The sequence below is a fragment of the Natrix helvetica genome (genome assembly GCF_964273705.1).
Source record: "Natrix helvetica genome assembly, chromosome: 3".
NCBI lineage: Eukaryota > Metazoa > Chordata > Lepidosauria > Squamata > Natricidae > Natrix > Natrix helvetica.
In genome coordinates, this window is record NC_138549.1 from 32243258 (window position 1) to 32265795 (window position 22538).

The 22538-nt window shown below is 36.7% G+C and overlaps 1 protein-coding gene across 1 annotated transcript in view; it reads right to left on the reverse strand.

The window, feature by feature from the left end:
* Positions 1–22538, reverse strand: part of RGPD4 (RANBP2 like and GRIP domain containing 4) — a 41972-nt gene that overhangs the window by 4978 nt on the left and 14456 nt on the right. The window contains exons 16-26 of the mRNA XM_081946005.1: positions 21671–21847; positions 21506–21589; positions 19579–19714; positions 16893–16990; positions 12178–16678; positions 7359–7523; positions 3269–3355; positions 2202–2404; positions 1278–1545; positions 535–627; positions 258–403 (exon numbers count right to left, since the gene is read on the reverse strand). Coding sequence (XP_081802131.1) covers positions 258–403; positions 535–627; positions 1278–1545; positions 2202–2404; positions 3269–3355; positions 7359–7523; positions 12178–16678; positions 16893–16990; positions 19579–19714; positions 21506–21589; positions 21671–21847 — 5958 coding nt within the window. The remainder of the gene's footprint in view (positions 1–257; positions 404–534; positions 628–1277; positions 1546–2201; positions 2405–3268; positions 3356–7358; positions 7524–12177; positions 16679–16892; positions 16991–19578; positions 19715–21505; positions 21590–21670; positions 21848–22538) is intronic.

The window sequence follows — 22538 nt, forward strand, 5'->3', positions numbered from 1 at the left end:
TATAAAATCACAGAAGCAAGTCTAGTTTTTTTAAAAAAGAAATATATATCATGTAATCATGTTAGTGTTTCAGAATTCTGAACACAATAGGTTAATTGCCTCCATTCTTAATCTTGCATTTATTTCATGCAAGATCAATACTGACAAATGAAAATAATTAGGTTGACAAATCAATGGAGCAATATTGAATGTATCTTATGCCAGGAAACTGAATAAACTGATAATATTCCTGCTTAGATTCTAATTAGAAAACTTACCTCTGGCAGTGAGACTATTGGTTCAAAATGAATATCGTCACTGTGTATCACTTCTTCATCACTTGCATCATCATCACAATCTTCTTTAGCAGCTGCTTGTACTCCAAATACAGCTGCTCCTGTATTTGCCCACTTAAAATTTTTGTCTGTTTAGATGAGAAAATAAAGATATCAAAGCTTTTATACATCCACATCAGTTCACTTTTCCTATCGATTTTTAAAATAAAAACTTCAGCTAGTTTTCTCACATTGATGATAAACAAGATGTATATTTTACCTTTAGAACCAAAAGCAAAATCCCCAGAATTGCTTGAAGCCAGATCAGCAAATGACAAGCTTGATACATTATCAAAGGAAAAGGGATTATTCTCTATGAAAAAGGAAAATGTACAATTTTATCATCCACTATATACTAGAAGCCTTCTTTTTCATCTTACATTGCAACCCTAACCATATGCCAAAGTGCAGATACAGATATCCTCAACTTATGACCGGTTCATTAATGAATGTTTGAAGTTACAATGGCCTTGGGAAGGTTGCTTTACAGTTCCAGCCATCATAAAACTTCCCCTCCCCATGGTCACATGACTTCATTTTGGGTGCTTGGCGACTGAATTGCATTTATGACTGGTTGTAGCAGTCACATGACCACTTTTTGCTGATTTCCTTTGGCTTTTTTTCCCAGTGTCTATGTGATACACTTAATGACTGCTGTAAAAACAGTAGAAAATCGGGTCCACTCACATGGTGTCTCGACTTACAACCACAATGACTTACAACCAAAATTATTGTCCCAATTGTGGTCGTAAATCGAGGACTACTTAGGATACTGCTAAAGCATTAGGCATGCATAAAATCCATACTATTATCTGAACAAGCAAATTATCTCCCCATATCTTCCCCTTTGATCTCCATGTACATTGACTTTTAACAAACTTGGAATTATGTTTACAGTTAAGAGGTTGTTTTTGTTTTTGTCTAGCACAGCACATTCGACATTTCATACTTAGACAAATATACCTTGATTTACAGAGCCTTCAGAACTGGAATCACTTTCCTTCTTATTTGATAAATCAACAGGTTTGTCATCTGTTCCTAGTACATTCTGAAAGCTTTGTGTAGTTTCAGGAGTAGAGTTGCCATCTGTTCTTAATGTATCCCATGTAGTATACGTAGGGTTGGTTGTAGAATCTGATGCTTTAGTAATACTGCAGGCTACATCTGGTCCTTCTTCCTTACCGGAGCACACATTTTCAGTTGAAGTAGTTATTTCTTCCACCTGAGATTCCTGAAAATTGAAACCACATTTGTTTTTATTGGTGTTTTTTTAATGTAACATGTACCTGAAGGTTCTTTAGGTAACTTCATCAGATAACACTTGAAACACAGGCATGACTTAGGTAATGAAAGTGTGCACAAAACCAATTATCTTGGCTTCATATTACATGCCTACATTAGTAAAAAAAAAAAAAAGAATTTAAACAGTTACAAATTCCAAACTGTTATCCATAAACAATGTATTTCCACAATCAGAATAAGCCCTGAAAAATGCTGAGAATTATCTTGTGCAAATGAACCTACCCAGATGTAACAGAAGAAAGACAATATCCTAAGGATTACTGTTTCGAGCTTTTGCAAGTCACATCATAAGAATTCTCTATGCTGTTCAATGTAATATTAATAAAATGACTAATTATTGAGTTACCAGAAGAATCTGGAAGACTCTAGTTTACAGTCAACATGCCCAGGAAAAAAATATCCTGAATGCAGCCGTATGTATAGTACACATTTTTATATTGGTAGAAATGTTGTAGCACCAGAACAAAGTATAAACAGCAGATTGAGTATGGGAAAAAATGGAAAATAGAAAAGTGAAGCTAACACATCTGAATTGTGAGAAACTGACTTTGCATGGAGAGTACACCCAATTCTTCTGTTACTTACTTTTATTTCTTGAGTTTTTTTAAGTTCTATCTCAAAGTCATCTAAGTTGTCATTATCTTCATCAGTGTCACTGTTAATACCACAGAAAAAAGTTGGAGGAAACTTTAGAGCTTCTGCTTTAGCTTTTTCCTTTGGAGTTGGTTTCTTTTCCCAAACAACAATAGTTTCATTGCTAGTCTCTGGATCAGTATGTTCCACAGCACCTGAACAGATAATATATAAAATATCAGCAAAATAGAATAATAAAATAAAGCTGCTAAATATGCTAAGTAAATTGGAGAAAGCTCTTACATAAGAGTCAAGCTAACATAGTGACAAATACTTTGGAAACAATGTGAGCAGACGGGGGCATCTGGAACTTTCAGAATCACATGGAAATCAAGATGAAGCTTCTTTTAAGAACAGAAAATTTTGTGTCCAATTTATGGTAACAATTAAGAGACATTTAAGAAACAATACAGGTTCAGCCTAAGGCTGAGGCGTCAACATATTCAGTTGTAATGACCTTCAGTAACTTTAACTTTTAACTTTTATTTGATTTCTAGACCGCCCCTCTCCCAGAAGGGACTCGGGGCGGTAGCCAAACAAAACTGCCTGAAAGGTAATTTTGGAATCCAGGCCTCACAACTCCTAAGGATAACAAAGTCTAAAATACTAGTAACAGACTCCTTCTGTACTGCTACATTCTGAACAATGAAGATATTTTAAGAACTGCAATTGGTGAAGAGCTCTTGTTTCGGGATTGTCCAAATTTGAGGGTCTTTTCCCCATATAGCTCAAGAGTACAATGGAAAATCTGGCCAATTCATGGAAGTTCTGGAATTCAAACCTAACCATTCCTCTTTCTGCATCTGAAAGGATGTGGAATAAGATTCCATAAGTTTATAGCTTCCATAAGATTAAAGTTACAATAACTTTAATTTTCCCTTTTTCTTTGTTTCCAATTACCATTTCATTCTGAAAATCTGTGCTCTAGCAGAAAATTATCAGAAGAGTTCAAAATTTCTTCCCTAATTTGTTCTAAGAAACTATAAAATTAATAATTAAATTAGATTAGTATTGTTTACTTGTATTCGTTACTTCTGAGTTCTCTGTAGGTTCTTCTAAATACAATTTTCCATTAAGCCTTCTGACAGCCGTTTCATAGTCTTCATCTAAAATATGAAAACAAATAACCAGAGAATGATACAACTTGCAACTGAAATTTACATGCAAAATATCACTTAAACAAAATCAGCAACGCATAGTAGTATTTATTGTACATAAAAATGGAATCTGGAAATGTAAAAAAGAACAAGGGACCTTCTATCATATGTGGTGGACCTGCCCGGAATCACAAAAATCTTGGAAAAAAATTTGGAAGTGGGCGCAAGAAATCACAGGGGAACAAATAAAATATAAACCCGAAACCTTCTTACTGGGAATAATCAAAGGGAATTACACAAAAAAAAATTAAATATCTACTAACACATATACTAACCACAGCTAGAATAGCTTTTGCCCAATGCTGGAAGCAAAATAATACACCGCCGGACAAATTAGTGATAAAAAAAACCTTGGATTGTGCAGATGGACAAATTAATTCTAAATTTAAAGGACAAAGAAGAATCTGAATACTACGAAATTTGGAATAATTGGTATGAATGGTTGGAAAATAAGAAAAATAATTAAACCGAAAACAATATACATAAATAAACATAGAACTGTATATAAAAGTTGGTAAATATGTAAAATATCATAAAAATGTATAGATAAAATGACATAACGACTGCAATATATGGTAAAGAGAGAAAAAAGTGTATAGATAAGACGATGTAACAATGTACAAACTGTTGATATAACGATTGTAATATATGGTGAAAAGAGAAAAACAATAAAAATTATTTTTTTTAAAAAATGGAATCACAGCAACAAAGAAAGCCCAAGAACCTTGGAAAGGACAACCCACAGATATTCTCTCTTATCACTATTTGTGTTTTCCTCAGAAATAGAACAACAAAATTTGACTGGCTATAACAGATTAAGAGTTGGAAGGGACCTGGGAAGTCATCTGGTCCAATCCTCTGCCCAAGCAGAAGACTCTATACCAGTGGTCGGCAAGCCGCGGCTCGCGAGCCACATGCGGCTCTTTACACATTTTAATACGGCTCTTCTGTGTGCCGGGCGCCCGCTCCCCTCCCTCCTCTCAGGCACTTCAAAACAAGCGCCCCTTTCCCTTTTTTCTTTTCGACCCACAATGATTAGGGAGGATCCTGAAGTCGGGCAGGGACAAGAAGCGAGGAGGCAGAAAAAGAAACGGAGGCTAAGGAGCTTTCTAACCGGGGAGCCGGGCGGGCAGTAGCAAATTAGCCGATCACGCCGCATGATCGGTTAATTTGCTACTGCCCACGCGGCGTGATCGGCTAATTTGCTACTGCCCGCCCGGCTCCCCGGTTAGATTTTTGCTGGGAGGGGGCGGGGGGGAAGCTCCTTAGCCTCCGTCTCTTTTTCTCCCTCCTCGCTTCTTGGGGCTCCACCAATGGGGGAGCAAGGCCCGCCCAGCGCCAGGCTTTGGGCTAACACAGAGGTCTGCAAAGTTGGCTGTTTTAAGACTGGTGGACTTCAATTCTCAGAATTCTGGGAGTTGAAGTCCACCAGTCTTAAGAGCCAATTTTGCAGATCCCTGGGCTAATATGATTGATGCCCTTGGTGGACTTCAATTCTCAGAATTCTGGGAGTTGAAGTCCACAAGTCTTCAAGCTGTCAGGTTTGAAGACCCTGGGTTTTTTTTTTCTAAAGGGTTGGGGGTGCGAGGGTCTTGCAACTTGACAGCTTTAAGACTTGCATGCTTCAATGCCAGAGTTTCTGAGCCAACATGACTGGAGGAGGAATTCTGGGAGTTGAAGTCCACAAGTCTTAAAGCTGGCAGGTTTGAACACCCCTGGGGGTTTTTTTCCTAAAGGGTTAGGGATGCAAGGATCTTGTAACTTGACAGCTTTAAGACTTGCGTGCTTCAAATGCCAGAGTTTATTGAAACTAAAAACAGTGTACCATCCTATGTATTTTCGGTTTTAAAAATGTGGCTCTCAAAATAAATTTCAATCGTGGTTTTGGCGAGACTTGGCTCCTTTGTGATAGATGGCAGTCCATTTTATTTATTTCCTACCTTTATTACTTTTATAAATAATTCAAAGCGGTGAACATAGTCCTTCCTCCTCCAGTTTTCCTTCCCAATTACAAGCCTGTAAGGTGAACTGGGCTGAGAGACAGTTACTGGCCCAAAGTCATCCAACTGGCTTTCATTCTTAAGGCAGGACTAGAACTCACAGCCTCCTGAGTGCCTTTAATCACTAACAAAACTGACTCCATTATGTATGATATGATATATGATATTCAATGCCAAACAAATGGCAAGCTTTATAAAACAAAGTTTAAAGAGGACAAGAAACAAGGAGGGCCAAGATCAATTGAGTTAAAGACAAATTATATTGCGAATGTAGTTTTGTTTTAAAATTTTGATGGGTGGGAGAGTTTTGACATGATTTTTGCTTTTAAAAAATGAAAGTGGGGGAGGAGCCAATGTCGCGACGAAATGGATATGCGGTCTCGATGCTCCGAGACCACAGCCAATACTTTTGCCACTGGGTGGTCCAATTGGACCTAAACCGTCCCGCAGAGACGGTGAACAGGAAGAATACGTCTTGCTGTTCTCAGGGACATCACAAAGTCCCTGATCGATCCAAGAGAAGTTCTTCAAGCCGGCGACAAAAAATCTAGCCATTAGGCTGATGAAGTTGGGGTGGCTCCAAAACGGAAGGATACGGAAAGAGAAAGTGTTTCCAGCTGGTGAGGAATTTTTACAGTTTTAAAAGAGACTGCCTATAAAAAACTTAAAATTAATTTAAATTGGAGAACAGAAGAAATAAGCGGCGGAATTAAGTTTGGAATGGTTTTGGATAGTGGGTTATCTTACTTTTTAAATGCTATCTTCATGGATGGAATTTATGCAAGCCTTTTAAAACGAATGGATTAAGTTTTCTTCTTCTATTTTTTTTTCTTTTATTATTCTTTGTAACCTGTGGATTAAAATTCTCCTCTTTCATTACTGTGGGTGTTCTTCTAACTCATTCAAGAATCTGACTTTTTTAAAACTTGAAATACAAAAAAGATACAAAAAGAAACAAAGAAAATTGCACCAATTACACTGCTACTCGGAGGCTGGATGTTTGTGTATTGGAAACAAAACACTCTTACTTTTCTCACTGATTATCCTGGCTATTTTGTTATTAAATATTATAGATGTTTAGCTAGAATAGGACATAAGGATTCAGTGTTAGTGGAGGATTTTAGAAATAGTAAATGAAATGCCAGTATGTGGTTATGTATTAAATCTTGGTATATTTTATGATGAAGGACGTTTAAACAATTATAGTCAAATGAAAATGGAGGTATGATGATGTTAACATGTATAAATATCTGAGTTAAAATGAATTATGTTTGTTGACTGTGGAAGAGATGCACGAAAGCCCTTTTGTAACCAACTGATACACTTTCTACAGTATGTAAAGAAGGATGTGTTGTTTGTTTTGAAAATAAAAAAATAAAAAAATGATTAAAAAAATGAAAGGCTGGCTCTCTAACAGTTCAAAACTATTTTATGACACAGAAAGATTTCCAGACACTTCTAACATTCCTTTTCAGCTTGAGCTGCAAGGGAGGTGCATTAGCGTTCACAATCTGTATATGATCAGACTTGAAACAAGCTGATCTTCCCTCTTGAAAAGAAAGCTATTATTGTGCTATAGATCTGCACTAGCACCCAGAAAGTGCAAAGCCACAATAAATTTCAAGGATCCACAGACCTGTGGGACCAGGTTCACACTTTCTTATGCTCATCAAAGGCTGGAACTCAGGCCAACCTAGCAAATTGAATGATCAGATTCTGTTTGATGGTGTATAATTTAGAATTTGTCTTTTACCTCCTTTAAGAGAGGCAGATGAAAAATGGGGCAAGTATTATCATTTTCACCCCAAATCTTCAGATAACTTGCGTTTGAAGAACACACTGATGCAGAAAAGCACGAGAATAAATAAAACCTTGTCGAATTGGTCAATGCTTTATCTTTCTTATTCTTGGATCTTGTAAAAGACAAACGATTTTCAAGAAATCTTCCTTACCATCTTCATCTTCACTCAGATACCCAGGTTTATTCTTATAGCAGAAGAATGTTGGAGGTAATTTAAGGGATTCTGCAAGAGCTCTTTGATCAGGGGTTGGTGTTAACTCATACACGATCAATACATCATCTGATGGGATTGTATTTGGTTCCTTCTTAATCTCAACTGTAAAACAAGTTACAAATTAATTTCTTCAGCAAGTCAGAAATTACAGTACCAGCACATGTACAAATAAAAGTATACAATTAATCTGAAGACAATATATTTCATATTATTCAGAAAGGAGGGAAGCTTAGTTAATATAAGAATTTTTTTTCAGCCAGAAACATAGGACAAAATCATGCCATGCTTCTCATTAGACAACTGTATTCAAACACATGTTAATTCTCATTCATTCCTTTAAAGACAACAGAACAATTCAGCAGCATTTTGATACAGGCTGAAATCCAAAGCCTAAAAGTAATTTCATGTGACTGTACTTTGTTTCAAAACACTTCTCTAGGGATTTCAACCAAATTAAATAAATCATTCAGAGATGAAACTTGTAAAATATTAAAGCTATTACTCCACTAATTTTTATAAGACTTTTGGCACTTGTTTTAAAATCTAAAGAATGTTAACACATATAAAAACTTTAGACCATTTTATCTTCATGGACACCCCACCGCTTTTACAGCTTGATTTAGAACTGGCATATTTTCTTCTTTGGGGGAACACATGGAGAATAAGGGAGTTTTGTTTCCAAGACTTCCTGTGCTCTCTTCTTCTCTTTTCTTTTCCTAGCACCCAGCATACTGGCTCTGTTCTGTTCTTAGAGTCTGCATCTTTCCTCTCCTATGGAAAACAAGGTCTGAACTTTTTAATTTTGTGGATGTGCCTATAAAATTGTCTTCATTTGGCTATTTGGAATTCAATTTATTTTAATGAAATTTGCAATATACAAGTCACAATAAACTAACAAACAAATTTCCTGTGACAGAAGGTTTTATGGTAGAGCTCATTCTGAATTTTCAAATTGATTTTAGGTATCAATATTTTATGTATCAATTCTCAGGACCAGGACTAATTAGGGACAAGATTTGTCCAAAGATAAAATAATCCACCGATTTCTCACAGAACAGTATTAATAGAATTACAAACTAAAAAAGTAGTTTATTCAATTCAGGGACTAAAAATTGTCAGCTCTACAAGCCAGACTTGTAGTAGAATGTACTCGGGATTTTCAAGAGGGACGGTGTGCATTCCAGAAGAACAAAAGATACTGTAGTTTGTGTGGTAAGAGGAGTATTATTAATTTTCACTATTAATTTTCAGAATATATGTTTTGTATTGCAAGTAGCCTGCTTTAGTAGTTTGGCAATATTTCTATCTATAAGCGAGGCACAATAAGGGAAAAAGACTTAGAAGACCTCAGCATGTCTTTCTTAGTCTTTGGAGCCTGACAAGACCAGAGCACAAAATAGATTCCACAGAAGAGTAAAACTACTTTTATTTAAATTGTCTATAGTTGCAATCATCTGTGATATAAAAGCAAGATAAACTGGATTAATCAACTGTCTTGGCCTGTTTCCAAGCAAAACAGCACTGAAAAAAATCTGTCTCCTTTTACTTCTTTTCTTCTTGCACGTACCCCACCTACGGGTGAAGAGAAGGTGGTAAAAGGGAAAAAAAACCCACCAGTGATTAGAAACCCAGTTTGGATTAGTATTCAAAGGCAACAGACTAGAAAGCAGATACTATGATTTCTAGTCCCCCTTAGCAGGAAGGCAGTTCAATGATTTTGGGCCGGTCACTCTTAGCTTCAGGAAGAAAGCAATGGCAAAGTACTTTCATGCCTGCTTACTGGTATCAATGAGTGTGTTTCCACTAAAAATGCTAACCAAATCCTGAATAGGTGATAGGATTGAATGTTACAGAATTGTAGCAGAAATGTAGAATTAAGGATTCCAGGATGTATTTTTGTGCAAAATGCTTTAGTAAAAAGAAAACCTTAAGCGAATTAGATTCAACTTTAATAAAATCTAAGCCTATGAGCTTTTGCTTTTTAATAATTCTATTTTATAAGCTGAAAAATTAATCAAGACATGTGGCAACTTCATAATAATTTTAAAAAAAAACAATAAAATTCACTTCTGTTTCCAATTGCGTGACTCCAGAGTGCATGTATCTCTCTACTTATCTCTGCATGCAGTGCATACATGCACACACATGGGGATCGGTTGCAAGGAAGGCATAAGTTTGAAATACATGTAACTAGCATTGAAGTTTCCAAAAAGTTCTGTTCCGATAATAGAGAAAACTAGCATGAAAAAAATGGTTTCAAATAAATTTTGCAAATCTGAATGTTATCAATTTATAGAATTTTTGGATTGGATTTAAAGATCTATAAAACTCTATTTATAAGATGATTGTGAAGCAAATATTTACCAGAGGTTTCCTATGCTATTACCACCTGCTAACAATCTCCTCTGGAATATGAAGAACCTATGAAAAATAGAACAAGAAGTTACAGAAGGAAGCAGTCTCTTCCTTGCTGTTTTCTATTGTGGAGTCCTTGCTGCTTTCTGAGTTTGGTTGTTCGATGTTACCCAACTAGGTAACATCATCAATGCTACTGAGTGGGGTTTGCTTCCTGTTAATATACAGTAGCTTGCCCTATCAGTGTTCGTGGGGGTGTGGCTTTCCTCTTGAGAAGATTTCTTCCTTTCTTCACCCCAAGACAGGTAATGAAATATTGCAAGCAAATGGAGAGCACCAAAGGCTCCACAGTTCAACCCTGAACTACAGATATTCGCTTCTCTTGGTGCTCTCTTCTATCGATAACTCTTTCACTAAATAGAAAAAAATCCTTCTGTTAATCTATGGGCCAGTTTGGACTGAGGATATCATATTTGTAATGAAAATGTTTTTTTTTAACATGCCTTTTTTAATTGGATGAAAAGGCACCAGTTTTGAAATAGTAAAGAAGAAAAATAGAATTAAAAACAAAGACTGTGGACAATTAATAGTTTGGTAGTTGTGCTTGTTCATAAATAAGCCAAATCCTCTGGAAAGAATTTTGGAAAAGAGAAACCCCTTATATGTTAATACAATACACTCCATAATCAAAATTTACTTTAAAAGGATAATACAATTCTCTCAAGTTTCTTCTACCTTCCATCAAGACCAGCAAGCACCCTTGCTAAATTTCTATCATCGTAAGTCAAGCAACAATTGAAAGCCAATAGATAAGTGCATAGAAGATAAAAGAACTAAACAATCGAAACTGAGAAGTGTTTAATCAGCCTTTATATCACAAATCAATGCAATCTATTTTTCTTCAACGTGCATGTTAATCTTTCTGTTTCCATACTGTTAAAATAAGTTATTTGATGAGAATTTGAAAGCTGTCAGTGATTTCCAAGAAGTGATGCACCACTTCATTCATAGTAAATACCTTCACTACTGGATTGAGAGGGGGATGAACTCGTCCAAAAGGCCATTGGGTTAGATTTAAAAAGACTAAAATTAAATCCTAAAAAATAAATTGTATTAATATAAGTACTAAGTTACCATTACTAAAGGAGAAATGGGAGCTGATGGATAATTAAAAATGACAGTAATATTGCATGTTTACAACACTCAACAAGGATTGCATTATGTTATTTTTATATTTCTAACTGCAGTAGTTACAATCTTAAAGCAAAACTTGCAGTTCTGCAATTCTTTAATAATTTCTTCTCTATATCTTTTTTAAAGATTGTATTAAGATTTTTTTCCATTACAGTCATCATTAGAAACAACTGAATTGATTAGGTGAAAATGCTGATTCTACTTTCTATTGTCACTGAAAATAACAGCTGGAAGAACTCATATACTCTATGCCAGGGCTGTCAAACTCCCAGCCCATGGGCCGGATGCGTCACGCACTGGCCACGCCCATGCCCAGTTTAGGGAAAGGGGAAAAAAGTCGTGATGCCGCTGTGACACAATGAGATTGACACCCCTGCTCTATAGAGCTGATGCCTTTTATCAGTAAGTCATGATGATTATATTCACACACAATGCTTTGACTAAATCAAATACAATTTACTACACAACTCATGACCCGTTAGGTCAGCATTTCAGATATATTTTCTTACTAATCAGAGAAACAGATTGACCAAGAGCAAAAAAGCAGTGGAACCAACTTCTGACTTGTCTGACTGATCTAACCTTTGGGCTGAAGTGATCATAAATTCGCCAAATGTCAATTGTACAGAGTCATGGGTCCCAGATTTTGAGGTACCTTTGTTCAAAAATTGTTGCCCTATGATACATTAATAACCTCTATTCAATTTTCTGATTCTTGCCCCCACCATACTAGGCCTTTCTTGAGGCTTCTTAATCCTTAAAGGTGGCTTTTTTGGGGAATCAAATGAAAAGAATAAAGCCTGGATATAACCTAGGAATTATGTGCTAATAGATGCAATTCAATTGCATCTGTATCTCTAAAATTTAATTACAGAAAAATATCTATGAGAAATCCACATAACAAATACATTTACATTTTTAGGCCATTTCATTAATTACTTAAGGTGATTCGTCTGTTTTGATTTTTCAGGAAATAAAAAAAGCAGCAAAATATTAGCATCTAAAACCATATCCAAAGATGTAACTGTAGATATAAAAAAATCATCTAAAGACAATTATAGAAATCTATCTCTAACAGGAACATTTTAAGTTTAGCATTGCAGGTTTAGTAAAAAAAAATGTTTTGATAAGCGTCATAAATTTTTAAAGGCAGGTGATACAAAAATAAAGATACACTAAAGTAAGCTACAATTCAAGAAACGCTTACCTTTTTCTAGTAATTTGAATGAAAAGTTAGAAACTGCTTCGGCTTTTGAGGTAGCCACTGGGGATTCTCCTTGGCCTTCTGAGGGCTTCCAATTAGCAGCATTACTATTTTCTTGATGTTCTGCATGTCTGCAAACCGTAGCATCCTGCGAGCTATCTGTTTTTTTTGCACTCATGGTCTGACACACTGAATCATCAATTTCACCCTTGGGAGGGGCATTAAAACTGAAACCAAAGAGGGATCCTGTTGCTGATGTGTTTCCAAATGTAAAAGGCTTTGATTTTTTGTTATTAAATATAGTTTTAACAGACTCGGAGCCAAATACAAATTTAGGAGGGGAAACAACAGCTTTCGTTGGCATCTCGGCTGTGCCCTCAACTACTACTGAAGTCTCTGCAGCTTCGACAACTGTTTCCTCAGCCTCCTTTAAATCAGTTCTCTCCCTGGTGGTTTCTTCCAATACTGCAACAGCAATCTTTCCACAGGGAGATTCTTTTGGGGTGTTAGTACGGGAAGAGAGTGGTGTGATTAATATGTCTTTTTCTTGAGCATGTATTGCTTCCTCAAAAATGTTCTTAAATGAATCAGCAACATCCTGAAGTTTAAACCGCACAGCCAAGAGCTCCATCTTTCTTTCCCCTTCGGCAAAGTCACATGCAGTCCATACCCAGGCTCGCTCTGCTCCTTTCATTGGCTGGATGCTCATATTGGGGGTTATTCTATGGTTGGCACAAAGCTTTAACACCTGATCCCTTCTCATAACTACCCGGACCTGCTTAGTATCATAGTTCTGTAAGATCTTTATATCCCCAATGCCCTTCTCTTTCCATTGGTGAGCATCTTTATCGTATCTATACAGTTTAGCTCGGTGACTAAAGACCACTTGCTCATTTTCTTCACCACTGGTTACTTCCACAAGGTCAGGTAAAGGTACAACTGGTTCAAAGTATGGACCATCTCTTTCATCTTCTTGGGTGACATCAGACTCTTCATCTGTACCAACAGAAACCCTACTCTGATTCTGTTTGGAAGGAGATTTTGAAGGACTTAGTGCGGATTTGAAACTGAAGTTAAATCCTGTGGTAGACTCTCCAAATCTAAATAGATTTTTCCTCACAGGACTACTTGTCCGAGGCATTGAATACACTGAACTGTTGGTGTTATCATCTAGAGCTTCTCCACGCAAGTCGTAGTTGTCCCACTCTAATGTAGGTCCAGTACTTTCAGCATGTGGCTTTATAACTAGATCAGAACTGTTAGAGGAAGACACTAAAGTTTTCTCTTCGTCTGTGAGTTTAGTTTTATCGTCTGTAAGGAAGGTTTTGAGATCTTTCCATCCAGTTTTCATTTCTTCTGCTTTTTGTATCAGCTCAGCTGTCTTTCCACTGTCTACAAGTTTGTGTGGGGTTTGAAGTGGTATATCCAGCAACAGTCTTTGACATTCTTCAAATTTCAGCCTGAATTCCTCAGCCTGTTCTGAAGATTTGAATTTAGCTGCTAATTGCTCCAGCTTTGCATCCCCATCAGAGAAGTCATTAGCCAGCCACATCCATGCTTTGTCTGAGCCAGAGAGAGGTTTCAGATTCATAGTAGTTGTGATCCAGTGATTTGCACAAACCTTCAATACTTGTTCACGCCTCATGAGCATCCGGAGTTTACCATTAACTTCATTCTTAAGGATTTTCAAGTTGCCCACACCACGCTCTTTCCACTGCTTAATTTCTGCATCAAACCTGAACAGTTTCACTCTTTGTGAATACAGTGTCTTCTCATCCTCTTCCCCTGTTACAAGTTCCACTTTTTCAGGCATCTGAACAACAGGTTCGAAATGAATATCGTCACTATCTTCTGTTTTATATGCCTCATCATCTTTTTCAAGGTCAGCAGAAGTATTTAGCTTGGAAGACATTTTAGAAGCCTGAGAAGAAAAGAGTTTTTCACCTGCACCTGAGAAGCCCTTAAAATTAGGATCTTTTTGACCAAACTTAAATCCTTCACCTGATTTGGCAAGATCAGCAAAAGTGAAAGTATTGCTCTGATGACCAAAAACCAAATCACTGCTTGGTTTGTTACATGCACTGGGCAGCTCTGTTTCAGTCTCTTTCTCACCCATCTTCTCTTTATCATCAATACTTTTAAAGACATTAACTTCTTTCTTTTGTTCAGCATTTGCGGCCTCTTTACTAGAGTCCTGAATACCAAATTTAAATTCTCCTGGTGGGATAGGCATTGAAAAATTAAATCCTCCCTTTATAGCCTTTGGGTCAGTAGTAGCAGGAACCTGGAATGGAAAGGGAGACTTTTCTTGCTCTGGGGGACAGCCAAATTTAAAAGTCTTGCCTGCTATTTCACATTTAAAACCTGTCTCTTGTGGTTTGGCAGGAGATTCAGATAACTTGCTCTTGAAGCCAAAAGCAGCTGGTGGGCCACTAGCAGACAGAGGGGCAGCATCACAAGAGGGATTTGGAGACTGACAAGCTGCACAAGTTAGCAAAGAGCCTTCATTGCGTACTAAACATATGCCACAGTCCCACTGTCCTTCCTTCTTCATAAAAGCAGACCCAAAGCCACTCTGTGGAACTTTTGAAGTATCTTTTGAAGTATCTTTTGAAGTATCTTTTGAAGTATCTTTTGAAGTAGCCGTTTGGCCAAATTTGAATGTGGTTTGAGAACCAAACGCTGGAGTGCTGATTCCACTAGTATTCTTGCAGCTAATGCAATGAGAGGCACTTGCTTCATTTTTCCAAGAACAATTCTTGCATTGCCACTGGTTCTCCTCAGTAGTATGAAGAGGTCCAAATGTATTCTGTGTTCCCTCACTGCCAGGCTTTAAAGATGCAGATGATTCTTCTGGAAGGACAGCCTGGGCTTCCCAATTAGATGGGTTTGGAGACTGACATGCTACACACGTTTGTGAGGTTATATCATTCCTAACTAAACACGTGCTACATTCCCACTGGTCTTTCTTCAACATGAACTGCTCTCCAAAGCCATACGTTGTTTGTGTTCCAGGCACATCTTTCCCAAATGAAAAAGATGTTGGTGTAGTTCCACCTGATGCAACTGAGAAAGTATTCCTGGCATTGGCATTTTTTGCTGTGCTGTTAATGTCAGGACTAGGAACCTGAGAGCTACCACCGAAGGGGGTCCCCCCGCTCTTGAAGTGAAATCCAGAATTCAGGAATCCAGTTTCAACTTTACCAGGCTCTTTCCTATCCTGTGTAGCAGTTTCTCTTGATGACCTAATGTTTGGAACTACTTTCCGACCAAGGTCTGATCCAGCACCTTTCAAACTATTTTGTGCTTCCTGAAATTTATGCTTGAAAAGGATTGCTTCTTCCGGAGTTTTAAATCTAATGGCAAGTTGCTCAGGTTTTGGCGATTCATCTGCATAATCCAAAGCATGCCATACAAAAGATTTGTCTGACCCAGCATTTGGTTTCAAAGCCATATCAGGATTTATATAATGATTTGCACAAATTTTTAGCACTTGTTCTCGTCTCATAAGTAGTCGAATTTTGCCTGTTATTTTATGCCTCAGAATTTTGACATTACCAACACCTCTTTCTTTCCATTCTCGGCATTCACTGTCAAAACGGAAAAGTTTTGCTCTGTTACAGAACATCTCTTCTTCATCTTCTTCACCTGTTTTTACTTCAATCTTATCAGGCAGAGGGACAACAGGCTCAAAATGTGGGCCATCATCTTCTTCATCACCGCCACCATGGACACTGCCACCCTCTGTTTCACAACTTCTGTTTGCTCCATCTGAGTTTGGCGTCCCAAATACAGGTTTGCCAAATTCTTGACAACCGAACACATCATCCTTGCCAAATCCGGAGGGCTTGGATTGAGTATGTCCCATTTTATCTGTTAATGAAACACCGGAAGAATTTTTACCACCAAAACTGAATATGTTGCGCTGTCCTGCGACATATTCAGGAAGTGGTTTCTGTCCCAAGTATCGATCCTCTTTGATGGGTTTATCTGATGTCAAAAGACCCAATAGGCTGTCACTGTTGTTATAGTTTGCATTATGGGGCTGTCCCACAACTTGAGGCGATGAAAAAGTGAAATCTCCATCATTAGATTTGAAATTAGAATTAAATTTAAAAGTGGTTGGCTGGGTAGAAGATATTAATGAAGGTTTTGTTCCATCTGCTGTTGCAGGAGGCTGTCCAAAGTTTGACTTCCCAAATTCGATCACTTTTGTTTCTGCAGATCTGGAAACAGGAGGTGCTGTGGAAGGTTTTGTAAAGTAGCCTGGTTCGGGGAGGGGTGGATTCGTGCTTGTTGGTGGCACACTGTAATTGTAGTAGTCTTCATTGCCTCGTGGAGACAAAATTCCAGTTGCAGAAGAATCAAAACGCAGTGGTGCACCATACATATCTTGTGAAAACATACAAGCAGGGGTATTCTGCAGTGGAGGAGTATGCATGGGCTGTTGATATGGATATATATGTTGCTGGGGCGTAAGTCTATTCATGGCATAGACAGGAGCCTAAAAAAGGACAAAGCTCCATATTAGGTTTAATGCATCCTTTATCAAAACTGAATACTATTTTTATTTTAAAAATTGCTTTGTTTTCATTATTTTCTGCTAATTTCTACTGTGTTTTTGCAAACTATGCAACTGCCTCAACTTTTAAAAGATGTAATAAAGAATACAATTGGAAGCTTACCCCCCCCCCCTTTCCCGAAACACTGAACATTACCTTTGTAGGAGTCACATTGGTTGCTGCTGTTCGTAGAAGATACTGAGAATTATATGCTGGTGATGGATTGTAATAGACTGATGGTCCTGTAGTAGCAACTGAGCACACAGAAAACATCAGAGTTAGAAAATGTATACATTTCCCTGCCATTGTTACCATAATACGATGGCATAGTCTAATACTTAGAACTTATGATCATTTTTAAACCAGATTTTAAGATTAAAATATCAGTAAATTGAAACTTTCTTAAATTCCCCTTATCCCTAAATAAATTATTTTAATAAAAAACCCTTCTAAACAAACTATTATCCAATTAAAATTCCTCATTGTTGGAATGTCATTCATTATCAATCTTCAATGAAATCTTCTAAAAGTCTTTAATAATACAGGAATTTTATTCATTGTGCTATTATGGTAAAACACAATAAAGGTAAATCAAAATTAAGTATAGTATAACTCAGTATTATGATATAAATAATTTAGGCACATTATTTTTTAGAACATAATAAAGCATAAATTCAGTATTAGCCTATAATAAACAGTAAAAAACAAAAACAAAATATTTCTTCAGTTTCTCAAGGTCTTGCAAAAAGAAGCATTTTAAGAGATTTTTTAAACTGAGCTTTAAAAAAAAATTGAACCCTACAGGTTACTCAAGAGAGAAATCAATTCCAAAGAGTAGTAGTTAAATGAGTAAAAGCCCTAAAATGTGAGGTGGCAAAGTTTTCATAGAGACCAAATGACCTTGAGTACATTACCAAGCTGAGAATAATTTCTAATCAACTTTTTGATTAACAGCTATTCCTCTATGCCTGATTCAGAAGCTCAACATCAGCAATTTAAACTATCAACATTCCCAAAGGCCCATCCAACAAGGGAAAATAAGGTATGTCAGGGAGATATCAGGAGATATTCGGGGTCATTTAGATTCTTCAGTAAGATTTCTTTGATTTTTTGCTAGTCTAAACTTCATATAAACAGAACCATCAACCTCTAGCAAGTCCACTATAGCCCTAACTTTTAATACCTCAACTTTAAATAAAGCATTTAAAATTTATTAAAATTTAAAAGTATTAAAAAGTTAAAATCTTTCAGCAACACTATCATAATATGAAAAATGTAAGACTTTTTATACTAATAAATACCCATCATAAAGCTACCCATTAATGTTATTTTGAACCTCACGGAAGCATAGCCTAGAAACAATTATTTAGCTAAAAGGTACAGTGGAGACAATAGGAATATGATTACCAAGTACGATAACAATTAATTAAAAACCTAACAGTATCATTAAAACAATTATTCTAAAATGTTCAGAGCCAGCAAACAATATCTTTAATGCAAACTCTGAGGCTAATCATTAAAATTGAGCAAAAAAATCTAACTGTTCCATTAAATTTAACCTTAAGACCTCAAGGACATCTAATCCTAACAGCAAAAGAAATATATCAATGGGTTCTCTCAGAAAGCGCTGCCTGCTGAAACATGAATTTAAGTCTACCATTAACCAGAAAACTCAATGTAAAACTAACCATCAAATCAAATAAACTACAGATCTCAAGGAAGTCTAAGTTTACACTAACTTTAATGTCAAAATAAAATTTGTAAACTGGTGTCTTCTCAGATAGGATTCCCTACTGCAAGATGAATTTAAGACTGCTGATAACCATAAAAATAGATCCTAAATCTAACCTTCGCTCCAAATTTAATTGCCCACAGTTCACAGCAGCCAACATTAACCTTACTGATGCTTATTGAAAATAGATTTGTTTTCACCTCAAAGTTACCTTGGAAACATTCCCCATGAGAAGATGACTATCAGATTAGCAATACTGATAAAAACTCATTATAATAGCTTCATTAAATATAACTATGAACCTCAAAGAAAGATCTAGAGTTAGGCCATAATATGCCCTTCTAACTTCTATCAATAAAAATAACATAAAAATTTTTATAGCAAACAAAATCTATAGTAATGTGAATGCAAAGTTGCTATTTATAAACATTAATAAAAATTAATCATCTTGTAAAACTAGCTACAGATTTCAAGAAATTTTAAGGTCAATACTAATTTAACCCTAATTGCAAAGCATGTCTATCCTAAAGCTAAATTCAAATCATACCCTGATCCTACTGGCAACCATAACAAAAATACCCTTAACGGTACCCCAATAAGCAATTCCTACTATAATAGGAAACTTAAGATTACTGCTAATAAAAAAAATATCCAAGTGGTACCCATAAATAACTAAATGGAAGCTTAAACCTAAACCTAATACCAAAAGAAAATTCCTCCCAGAGTTTAAAAAGCTAGTCACTGACATTCAGTGCTGATTCTTTTACATGTGTTTAAAGTGAGAATCTTTGCATCCTTGGTTGAAAGTGAATGTGTATTACTCTTTCATTTCTGAGGGTATCTTAAGTACCTTAATAAATTATGATATTCTCCATCTAAAAATTCTAAATTGTTTATTCCACATAGCTACCAAGTGCTTCTTTAATGGTGAGAGAGGCTTATCACTGTGTTTCAACCCTCTCAAAATGACAGTCCATTTTTTTTTGTCCCCAAGATAATACTGTGTATTTCGATATTAGTCTCTCCTACCAAATAAATTGGTTGTGTTGTGGGTAAGTACACTACTGTTACTAGTCCCAGTAAAATTCTTTATTTTCATTATATACATACCAGTTAATGGTGCTCCATGGAAGTTTTGTGCTCCCTGGTACCCATCCGGCATCGTCTCTGTTGCATAGCTTTCAGCTGGCCACCGATTAGACAGATTTGTGTTAGAGTTGTTAAGTTTCATTTCTTGCATTTCATGCTATGAAAAAGCAGAGGGCTGACATCAGTGATCCTAACACTAATGTACTTTCAAAAAATCATAATACAAGAGAAAAAGGAAATCAGTGCACATATATGCTAATACATCCTTCTTTAGGGAGGTAAAATTTTCATTAATGCTGTGGTGCTGAATCATGGATCATGAAAAAATAAAAAGTGGAATTCACCACAAAATGTTGTTATTAAAAAGGTTTCTTTATATTGAAAATGTCTAGGCTGGCCAGATCAATTCAGACTTCAAAAAGAGAATTAAGGGAGACAACAGGCAACTCTTCTCCTAATCCTATCTTTGCATAGCTTTACCTTTACACTTTATAACATTTAAGGGTTCCTAGACCCAAATCTGAGCATTTTAAAGCAACAAATAAACAGGAACATGGTATACTGAGGAACATGGAAATGATGCTCTCAAGTATAATTTTGCGTGAAATATAGCCTTCCTTCCATAATTCAAGTCAGAGAGTGATCTAATCTATCAATGATATTTTATATTCATCTCATTCCCCCCATTCTAATATCTTTTGCTCATTTTTTTCAGAATTGGAGCCTCCCAAAAGAGCATGAAAACATATCTCCCTACCTTCTTCCACATCCACTCTGAATTCCTTGACTTCTTTTCTAGCCAGGCTCTCCATCCGCTAGCAAGTAACATTTTGAAACAGTGGAACTAGAATGGCTATAGATAACTCTGGATCAGCAACTTCTCCCTGCTTTTATTTCAACTAATCCAGTCACTGTTCCATAGTTCCCGTATTAGAAAGAAATTACCCATAAAATGTACCATGGGGAGCAGTGGTGGGATACGACTGGTATGCCCCGGTATGGGCATACCGGTGCCTGCTGGGAGCACCAGGTACTGTTCCGGTACGGTGTTCCGGGGGGCCTGCCCTCCTTACCTGTATTTGAGCTGATCGGGGCTTTCGCAGACATGCACCAAGCGTACAGCGCCTGTGTGACGCTTTGCCAAGCAGCTGGAGCGTCACGGAGCATTGTGGGTGGTAAGTACTCATGCACGCGCTGTGCACATGCTGCACGAGTGCACATGGTGGATGCCCGGCCCCGTTGCACCGTACCAGTTGCAACGGGATCCGGAACCCACCACTGATGGGGAGCCACCAAGCTTGCAGATATTCCTATCTCCTGAACATGGATAGTGCTGTTTCACCTGTATTGATCTAGGCAGTGGTTCTCAACCTGTGGGTCGGGACCCCTTTAGGGGTCGAACGACCCTTTCACAGGGATCGCTTAAGACCATCGGAAAACACATATTTTTGAAAAAATACAGAAAACATAAAATAATTTTATGGTTGGGGGTCACCACAACATGAAGAACTGTGTTAAAGGGTCGTGGCATTAGCGAGGTTGAGACCGACTGATCTAGGGAATCAAGTTCAGTAGCACTAATACTAATAAACCTAAGTGCACATCAATTGTTAAAAAGGATACCATAATTAGTAATTTGCCGAGCAAAGTATTTAGTCAAATTTGTTATCAAACTTTGATTACATTTTAATCAGATTAGCAAGAGCTTCTTGTTCTAAATAATTCATCTGGTAATTTTAAAATACATTTTCTTTCTTTCTTAATTTAGGAATCATTGTCCTCCAAAAATCAAATCATAAATGTTTAGTATATTATTATAATTGTTTGCATATCATCTTTTGGGATTTTTGACACCCATCTCAATTCTGCCTGATAACATTAAAGTACCATACGGCTGTTCTAGAACAAAACTTACAACTTATGCTTAGTGTACAGTTGTTTTGTTTACCTTAATGGACTCCACTTGCTGACAAATCATCTGCAGCAGAGACTTCTGATCCTCGACCCAGCGAGGGGGAGTTTTGGGAGAGAACTGAAAAAACAATTGTTAAACCAATTAAAACTAATCAAACTAATGGAAATACATGAGCTTTCAAACATGTATTTGACATACCTTGTAACTTTTACTTGGAGATAATGAAAATGCTGTGGGGGACGGAGTAGAATGTTTCACTTCTGAGTCCACATGGTGGCTCAAATTATTCGCAAGACTCCTTTCTTCTCCATTATCTCCAAGATCCTGCATTATGCCTTCCAGCATCTCCTTAACTGTTCTGATGGATACAGGTAACTAGGGAAAAAAGTATAGTATATGTCTGATTTTAGATTCATTGGACATATAACTGTGTAACTGAAGAAATTATGTTCTGCTTTTATTCAAGCATATTTGATTTTACAATTTTCTACCTCACTGCATTAATTTAGATCAGTGTTTCTCAAACTTGGCGACTTTAAGTCCTGTGGACTTCAACTCCCAGAATTCCCCAGCCAGCTATGCTATGCTGGCTGGGGGATTCTGGGAGTTGAAGTCCACAGGACTTAAAGTCGCCAAGTTTGAGAAACACTGATTTAGATGATCATAGAAACTTAAACCAGAGAGTTTTTATAGAAGTGAAAATATTCTAATTGACACCATTGAGAGTTTTTTTTTAGTATGATTTGAAACTTCTTCTAGGATAATTTATAAATCATAATTCTCACATCTCCTTGATCCAAAAATATCATCATGTGTTATTTAATGTGTGACCCACAGCAAAATGTCAAAGCATCTAGTAAATAGGGAAGTTAAGTCACCTCATAGAGTGGGTTGAGAATAGGACCACTGAACAATCTTGGAAGAGCACTGGAATTCAAGAGAAGTACAGAACTGAAAGGATGCATGTGCTTGTATAAGAAGCTCTATTAAAGTTATTTTTTTAAAAGCCTGGGATGAGCCTAAAACAGATAAGTTGACTATGTGGTCTTGGAAGGGATTATCGCAA